This window comes from Hypomesus transpacificus, chromosome 15 (genome assembly GCF_021917145.1).
Source record: "Hypomesus transpacificus isolate Combined female chromosome 15, fHypTra1, whole genome shotgun sequence".
Taxonomy (NCBI): Eukaryota; Metazoa; Chordata; class Actinopteri; order Osmeriformes; family Osmeridae; genus Hypomesus; species Hypomesus transpacificus.
Genome location: NC_061074.1, coordinates 9,892,118 through 9,901,542, shown reverse-complemented (window position 1 = coordinate 9,901,542; position 9,425 = coordinate 9,892,118). Strand labels below are relative to the sequence as shown.

At 50.3% G+C, this 9,425-nt stretch overlaps 1 protein-coding gene across 1 annotated transcript; it reads right to left on the bottom strand.

Moving 5' to 3' along the window:
* Positions 1-927: 927 nt before the first annotated feature.
* On the bottom strand, positions 928-8,680 carry LOC124477956 (vomeronasal type-2 receptor 1). Its single transcript, XM_047036034.1, has 14 exons — positions 8,291-8,680; positions 7,560-7,851; positions 7,093-7,335; positions 6,570-6,761; positions 6,126-6,251; positions 5,778-5,968; positions 4,973-5,093; positions 4,639-4,866; positions 4,261-4,384; positions 3,311-3,471; positions 2,922-3,117; positions 2,524-2,765; positions 2,063-2,262; positions 928-1,354 (listed from the first exon to the last, which is right to left on the bottom strand). Exons 1-14 carry the CDS (start codon positions 8,530-8,532, stop codon positions 1,030-1,032), a joined length of 2,883 nt encoding a protein of 960 aa, XP_046891990.1. The 5' UTR covers positions 8,533-8,680; the 3' UTR covers positions 928-1,029.
* Between the last annotated feature and the right edge of the window lie 745 nt (positions 8,681-9,425).

The window sequence follows — 9,425 nt, the reverse complement described above, 5'->3', positions numbered from 1 at the left end:
GAAATACATTTATATTTACATTTTAAAGAGGGGAATTTAAAACATTGTGTCACTGATTAGCTTCCATACAGGGGCGGGGAGAGAGTTCGGTTTAGAGGGGCCTGAGGATGGGGCACTGCAGTTGGATCCTATTGAACCAGGTGGCTTCTAAAATCTTTGCGTGGATATCTTAGCATAGCGTTTTCAGTTTAACAGTCTGTTAGCCGTCGACAATTACTGGCCAGCAAGGTAATCCATTATTGTTTAGAAATTTCTATAAAAATTGTAGTAGCAGTTGAAGAAGAAACAAACATACAATGGTGATATCTGAGAATCCAATAGAGGTTTATTTTCTATGAAGACATTCACAGTGTGGTTAACTTACATTGTCACCTGTTATACAGAAAGATGATTCTAAAACTAAGATGGGAAGGCACAAGAAAACAACAGTAGCTTTCTAAATGATCCACACAGAACCAAGACTTTCCCCCTCAAGCTAATATACCCTATCAATTACTGATCAATTAAAAATGTAGTTTATTAATTGACAAAATATTTATTGCTTAAAAAATCCTAAGAAAACTTTTGAGTTATTTTCTTAGAAATTGTAGATACATTTTGCTTACCAGTACGTACCGCAGCTAAGGATGTATGTAAATGTAGTTTACTTCCTGAGAACTGAAGATTACTCCCACTGGCAGGATGCGAATTACAGCGGGGGTTTGGGAGGGTTTGACCGCCCTAATTAAGTCTTGGACCCCTCCCAAATGAGGTAAAAACAACAGGTCGGGGGGGTCGATACATTTACATATCGTTCGTACCTGTAATCGTAAATATTACTTTACGCCCTGGAGAAGAAGTTGACCCCAGCGATTGATTTTTTTATTTTATTTTTGACCCCCCCTATTGTACTTGTATAATTTGCACTCTGCCCACTGGTATGAAACAAACAAAATACAATGATGTGCGAGACATTGATATGTATATGGGTATATGTATATAAATATATATATATATATATATATATGAACGTGTGTCGATATCCTAACCCTAGTCATCCAGGGCCACTGTAGACATGGTGGTGGCGTTCATCTCCGTAGCGGTGGTCGTCAGTGACGCGGAGGTACCAGTGGAGGAGCCGTCCCGTATCTTGACGCGAGGACGAATCATCTCCTCCGTGTTGCGCTCGGGCTTCACCAGCAGGACGTAGACCTTGGGCAGGAAGATGCAAGCTAGCAGGCCGAAGCTGGAGGCCAGGATGGCGAAGATCTGGACGGCCACCATGAACTTGCCTCGTGTGCTGAGGTAGGCAGGCACGAAGGAGATCCACACGATGAAGAAAACCAGCATCCCGAACGTCATGCACTTGGCCTCACTGAAACCAGAGGTGACGGATTGTTTTTATACCCTTAAGTTTGGAGTTGCTAGCTAGTTACCGTTTTGGGAAAATAACACACTGTTGGGGACCGTCGGAAATATTTAAAACTCTTTGATCGAAATTTTAAGTCTGGCGTAGGTTGCTAATTATTGCTGTAGTGTTCAAACAATTCAGGATACACTAGTACAGAACAATGCTAGCATGCTAACACAGCAGGGGTGGGGGGGGAAATCAACACATTTGAATTGTGAATCAGTCTGCTAGCGATTCAGATTTCTTTACAAAATGCTGTTTTTTTTTTTTTACCTCGTAAAAATCGTGAATAGGTTTTTAATCGAATCGTGACCCCAATAATTGATTCAAATCGAATCGTGAGGTACCAAAAGTTTCCCACCCCAACAACACAGCTTTGCCGACTAACTGCTAACTTAACTGCTCACCTGCTAACAGACATTGGCCGGTTTCCCAGATTTGTTAAGAAGCTCTTAACGCTTAGAGCTTCTTATGAGCGTTCTAAGAATGCTCTGAGAACGCTCCTAAGAAGCTGTTAGCGTTAAGAATTAATCTGGGAAACCCGGCCATTATAACTGTGACAGTGGGTCAACGGTTTGATGTACATAAGACTAGCTCCTGCTAGCTCCTGCTAGCTCCTGCTAGCTTCTGCTAGCTCGTTAGCTCTGCTAGCTCTGCTAGCTCGTTAGCTACCTGAAGTGGTCCTCCAGTTTCCGCGCCACGAAGGCGAAGACAAAGGCAATCAGGGCCAGAAGGATGTCGTAGGCAAAGATGCAGCAGATGAACACGATGGAGCCTTCGTCACACTCCAGGATGATCTTGACGTTCTGTGCCGCGGTGTTCTTCACCGGGTGCGGCGGGAGGATGATGAGCCACACCGTGCACGCTGCCGCCTGGGTCAAAGGTCACCTCGGTTAACTTCCATTCAAAAAGGATCCAGAAAACACCATGAAGAAGATGCTAAGTGAATTTTTCATGATTTCAAACGATGTTAGGTGAGTTTCATAACGGGCATTTTTATCAGGAAGTTACACACATAAACTAAACGTTCCTACAATGTCATACTCATACAGATCCCTATGGCCTGTTTACATTGTACGTATTGGATTTGTAAGCGTCCTTCTATGGAGAACGGCAGCACTGTGTTATTTTACTTGTATAAGCGTTGCCACGACACACATCGCCCTCTGGTGGGCAGGACCGATCGGGTCGACGTAAAGGTTGCCGTTGGGTGCACTGTCGTTGTTGTTGCTGTTGCTGTTGTTGCTGTTGGTGACGATGACGTCGGGGCCTGTGTTGGCTGCAGCAGCCTCTGCGGCAGCTTTAGAGGCGGCCTTGGCCTTGGCCCTGGCTGCCTTCAGGGCTCTGGCCCTCAGCATCAACACCACCGACTTACCTGGTGCAGAACAGACACGTCGGCTCATTACCAGGGATGGAGATAGAGAAATGAAGAAAGCAAGAGAGCGATGGAGTGTTGATGAACTAGTTATAAATCTTGCCTTTAACACACACACACAGGCACACAGACACAGAGGCACAGTCTCCTACCCACCCATGATGGAGGAGAGGCAGAGAGCGAAGCCCAGGGCCAGAGCCACCTGGCTGGTCATGCAGCTCCAGTGCTGGGGCTCCCCCAGGAACACAATGGAGCACAGGAAGGTGACCATCAGGGAGAGGAGCAGAGAGAAGCTGAGCAGGGCATCGTTGGCCTTCACCAGAGGGGTGCCCAGGTGGACCAGGAACACCACCTACCAAGAGAGGAATCAACGGGGGGCTTCAACGTCTGCAAATGTTGTATTTGGTGTGTGTGTGGGTGGGGCTTGGAGTATGCACGTGGTTTATGCGTGTGTTGTGTTAAGAGTTGTGTGTGTATGCGTTATGCTTAGGAGAGTGTGTGCATGTGCTTGCGTTAGGAGTGTGTGAGTGAGTGCTGTGACTCACGGCGACAGCAATAGTGACCAGCGCTCCAAAGGCAGAGATGGCTATGAGGGTGATTCCGAGAGGCTCACTGAAATCCAGGAACTCGATGGTCTTGGGCACGCAGGAGTCCCGGGCCTGGTTGGACCAGTAATCCTCAGTACACTGGATGCACTCCCTGGCATCTGGACACAGAGGAAGGAGAGAGGATTGTCACGGACACCTCTACAAGTCAACCCCTCTTACAAGTCAAAACACACAGCTCAACTGCTCAATCAGATTGTTGAACTAGTCTAGAATACATGCAGTGACGGGGGGGGGGGTGCAGTGCAGTGACAGGGGGGTGCAGTGACAGGGGGGTGCAGTGACAGGGGGGTGCAGTGACAGAGGGGTGCAATGCAGTGACAGGGGGGTGCAGTGCAGTGACAGGGGGGGGCAGTGACAGGAGGGTGCAGTAACAGGGGGGTGCAGTGACAGTAGGGTGTAGTGACAGAAGGGTGCAGTGACAGGAGGGTGCAGTGACAGGAGGGTGCAGTGACAGGGGGCAGCAGTGACAGGGGGGTGCAGTGACAGGAGGGTGCAGTGACAGTAGGGTGCAGTGACAGGAGGGTGCAGTGACAGGGGAGTGCAGTGACAGGGGGGTGCAGTGACAGGAGGGTGCAGTGACAAGAGGGTGCAGTGACAGGGGGGTGCAGTGACAGGGGGGTGCAGTGACAGGGGCTGCAGTGACAGGAGGGTGCAGTGACAGGAGGGTGCAGTGACAGGAGGGTGCAGTGACAGGAGGGTGCAGTGACAGGGGGTGCAGTGACAGGAGGGTGCAGTGACAGGGAGGTGCAGTGACAAGGGGTGCAGTGACAGGAAGGTGCAGTGCAGTGACAGGGGGTGCAGTGACAGGAAGGTGCAGTGCAGTGACAGGGGGTGCAGTGACAGGGGGTGCAGTGACAGGAGGGTGCAGTGACAGGAGGACGGCGTACCGGTGGAGTTGCTGATCTCTCCGTCAGCACAGGGGAGGCAGTCGAAGCAGCAGACCGGCTCCCCCTGCCGGATGCCCTTCCTGGTGCCTGGCTGGCAGCTCTCACTGCACAGGGAGCGCGGAGGCTGGAACGTGGCGTGGAGACGAGGGTGGGCGTCAGTGGAGCATTCCGAAACGGAATACACACTCACACACGTACTCATGCAGAGACAGGGTGCAGCTACACATTTCGGGCCCCGAGAGATTGCAGTTTGTGCCACCCCTTCCGTCTTCATTTTGGTTATGTCTGTTTTTTCTTTCAACTATTTTTCATGACAGGCTCTCCAGACACACACACACACAGCTGCTGTTGGATACCCTTGATCATCTCACATCTCACCTCCAGCCTTTCGTTGCTCCAGACGATGGAGTCGTTGTTGATGGTCATCCGAGCCTCTGGGGGCGCCGTGCCGTTGTACTGACCAATGGACACGTAGGAGATCTCTCCGTCACCGTCGATCTGCCAGTTGAGGATGTCGTAATAGCCGTCCACATCACCGTTGTTAAAGACTATGGTCTCTCCAGTGTGAGGGATAGTGACGTTCACGTTCTTTAGATAGTACATCAGCTGGAGGAAAGAGAGGAGGAGGAGCTTGAGAGGAAGGTATATCCGCAAGAAGAGGACATCTTTAAATGGGACTCGTACACAAAGGCACACGCACACACATTCTGACCTGCCAGGGTTCAAAGTTGCTGATGTCAGCGCAGCTGTTATTGGTGAAGGGCCCCTTGCCCGGCTCACAGTACTCCAGGTTGTGCAGGGCTTGGGCCACGGCGTACACCGCCTTATACACACTGAAGAAACACCACACCATCACCACCACCATCATCATCACCATCACCACACTGCAGAAAGTGTGATGACGTATTGCAGACCGCCTTAGACACGTTTCCCCCTTCATCCTCATCCGCAGTGTAGAGTGTGTGTCTACCTGTATGTGATGCAGTGTAGAATGTGTGCCTACCTGTATGTGATGCAGTGTAGTGTGTGCCTACCTGTATGTGATGCAGTGTAGAGTGTGTGCCTACCTGTATGTTATGCAGTGTAGTGTGTTTGCCTACCTATATGTGATGCAGTGTAGAGTGTGTGCCTACCTGTATGTGATGCAGTGTCGAGTGTGTGCCTACCTGTATGTGATGCAGTGTCGAGTGTGTGCCTACCTGTATGTGATGCAGAGTAGAATGTGTGCCTACCTGTATGTGATGCAGTGTAGAGTGTGTGCCTACCTGTATGTGATGCAGTGTCGAGTGTGTGCCTACCTGTATGTGATGCAGTGTAGAGTGTGTGCCTAACTGTATGTGATGCAGTGTAGAGTGTGCCTACCTGTATGTGATGCAGTGTAGTGTGTGCCTACCTGTATGTGATGCAGTGTAGTGTGTGCCTACCTGTATGTGATGCAGTGTAGAGTGTGCCTACCTGAATGTGATGCAGTGTAGAGTGTGCCTACCTGTATGTGATGCAGTGTAGAGTGTGCCTACCTGTATGTGATGCGTAGCTGGGACACATCGGTGTAAGTGTTATTGAGGCGTTCCAGAGTCTCCTTGCCAGTGCACAGCCCTTCAGGCAGCCCCCTCACACTCCTGTACAGGGTCCCGTTAGCCCCCGCCGCCCTGGCCAGCTCCTTGGCCTTCTTCATAGCCAGCCCATAGTCTAGCGTGCAGTTGAACACCTGAAGGACACACACAAACATACTAGATACTACCAGGGCGTCCTCTTCATAGTTCTGGGTAGGTCAGTTAGGATGCAGGTCTAGTGTTGTGTCAATGGTGAGTCGGGGATCTGGAAGACGTCACAGACGTCCAGGTGAGTGGTGATGTTGTACACACCTTCTGCCAGAACTCTTCTGAGAGGGAGTGGTCGTAGGGGTCCAGGTCCAGGAGGTAGCGCTGGAGGCCGGGGATCTCAGCACGCCGCAGCCCGAACCCCAGGGTGCCGCCCAGCACAGAGCTGACCTGCACATTTAGTCATTTAGCAGACGCTCTTATCCAGAGCAAGTTATAGTAAGTACAGGGACATTCCCCCTGAGGCAAGTAAGGTGAAATGCCTTTTTGCACAGCCTAGAATCGAACCGGCAACCTTCTGATTACTAGCCCGACTCCCTAACCGCTCAGCCATCTGACCCCCCCCTTCACGCACACACACACTCACAGCATAGTTGAGTTCCTCTGAAGAATGACCCCTCACTCTCCTCACTGGCTTTTTCAGCCAAGGTCGACGCCCTCACCTTGCCTCCACCCCCGACCCCCCTGTGTCAGCCCCGCCCCCCTCACCCCGGGCTGGTTGATGAGAGCGGAGGTGACCCAGGCCTCGCTGGCGACCCAGGTGCGGTTGGTGACGTTGTGCCGCAGCAGCTCCTGCACCAGGGGACTCAGGTCCACGTCCGACGAGAACACCACGATGATCTTGGCGGTGGACTCCACCACCGTGTCCACGATACGTCTGATGTCCTCAGGAGAGCTCACCTGGCGGACGGACGGACAGAGGAGGAGAGGATTCGGGAAAGTGTAAAAAGCACGTTGACCTTGATATTTACAATGGCCGGGTTTCCCAGATACGTTAAGAAGCTCTTAACGCTAAGAGCTTCTTAGGAGCGTTCTAAGAGCGTTCTAGAGCGTTTTTAAAACGCTCCTAAGAAGCTCTTAGCGTTAAGACCTTCTAAATGAATCTGGGAAACCCGGCCAATGAGGGTTCTGCCAGCGAATGAAAACGAGGGAGAAAGAACGCGCGTGTGTGGTTTTGGCGGGAAAAGAGGGATGGGGTGGGGGGAGGACTGAAACAGTAGAACCTCCTCACCTTGGGCAGAGTCTCAGAGAAGGAGATGCAAACCCCCGCCTCCTCCACCTGCTCCTTGAAGGCCTTGATGCCGTACTTGCCGTAGTCGTCGTCCGCGGCGATGGTGCCCACCCAGGTCCACCCGAAGTGCAGCACCAGGCGAGCCATGGCCTCCGATTGGTGGACGTCGTTGGGGATGGTCCTCAGGAAGGTGGGGAACTGGAACTTACTCTCCAGGGCTGAGCACGAAGAGCAGTAACTCACCTACAGGGAGGAGACGGGGGCGAGACAGGGGGGCGAGAGAGGACGGAATACAGTCAAAATAAAAGACCCCTCTCCATCTTGCTGCAGTAGTATTAGTAGAAACATGTAATGTCCTCTGAGACTGTTGTAATGTCCTTGTGATTTGTTGTGTAGCGCAGAAGACACACATTAAAACACATCAAACAAGTACATCAGGCTCTCTTTCTCTCACACACACACACAACCTGAGGGAAGTGGTAGAGCCCCAGTATCCTGGCGGTGGCGATGGACAGATCGGACCCCCCCGCCCCCACCAGTGCTGCCAGCGGCGGCCCAGAGCCACAGCGGTAGTTGGGCACGGCCTCTTCCTGCCCCGTTAGGTAGGTGAGCGTGCCCTCGACTGCCTTGGAAATGGTGAAGCACGAGTCGTAGATAACGTATCCCAAGTCTGTGTTAGGAAGGAGGTCTTTCCGCTTGTTTATTTCATCGATGGCGAAGAGCATCGTTTGAGTCCAGCGGAACGTCCTGAAGTTGAAACTGTTTGAAAGAACTATGGGTTTATTTTCGTCATCTGAGTCGTAACATAAAATACCCACTAGAGGTCGCTAATATAACTAACTTTTTTTTTTAGTTTTACGGTTACAGGCAGCGAAACAGAGGGCCCATTCACAATCATCGGTGTTGATGAAAAGGCTTACATTTATTTACATCATAGGCTACATCATTCCCTTTACAACACGGATGCCAACAACCGTAAATATTGACCTCCGTAGGCTTATAGTTGAATGTGCGAGTGCATGGAATCATTTTAAATCGCCTAATCACTCATAGGCTACATGTTAATAGGCTAGCATTTTATTGTATTTTTACATTACCATAAAGGTCTTACCCCACATTTAAATATTAGGGTATTCTGCAGTGGATAGCCTACAGATGCAGGTTAACAAAGGGCACCATGAAAACAGTCTCTACTCACCCCTCGCATCCCAGGGAAAGGGGTACGGACGAGGTGTTTGTCGGGGTTGAGGCGACAGTCTGGTGAACGGCAAACATTCCCCCAACAACCACCTTTTTCTTCACTACATTTGTGTAACCGTGAAGGTTGAATTTGGCCTTCAGTTTGCAGCTAGATTCCGCCGAGACAGACGCGTAAAAGTGAAGAAAGGCGCATACTCCGAAAAACAACGGACTTTTAGAATGTATACCAGTAATATCCATGCCCTGGTTGTTGTTGAAGAGTCAGGGAGCTGGTACTGTGAAGGACACAAGAGAGAATAGAGAGCTGCTTGTGTGACAGGTGCCTTCACTAGGCCTCTGGGGAGTCCTACTGCACAAACTGCAGAAAACAGCCTTCAACACACTCCATGACTGTCCTCCCAGATGACAGTGAATGCCTATTCGCTTGTTTGATTAAACGGCGCCTCGTTTAGCGTGTGAAACGGGAACTACCGAGCAGTCTGAGGGAAGCAAAATTAAGGTCAAACAATTGCGTGACCCCTGGCCAGTGTCTGGACTGGATTAGAAATATAGCCATAACTTGAGGCATTTACTGTAGCTACGGTTTCATAGAACAGTAAAGACTAGAGTTAGAGGCGCGAGACAAGCCCGCTCTCCAGCTCCTTTTGCAGTCTAAACATATCGGTAAACTCAAAAACTAGATAAAAATACTATCAATATGTGGGACGATTAATTAGCTGTACTGAGGATGCTACATAACAAAAACCGCCACTGGGCCATAGTAAATTGGCAGTTGCGTGTGGCGATTCCCAAGAGCACTAAGCTTGAGTGATCAGTGGACGTAATTGTTGCATGTAGCTTATTAACAGTATAGATACAGTATCTACCAGTGCAGGGCCTCTTGGGTCGGGTGTGTTGATGAGTGACTGAGCTTGCCTCCGCTTGTCCCTCAATCAGCAGGGGGGTGAACACCTGAACCCGACCTGGGAGGTCCCCAGAGGGGTATGGTTGCGCACAAACAGGGCCGAATCAAATTCAATAAAGTCGCTTTTATACAGGTGTGATTAAAAATTCCCACTGTGATATTCTCAGAGATAATTTACTGTTCCCACCCAGCCTGTCTGCACAACTTGTGCTACTTTTCAATTCCAACT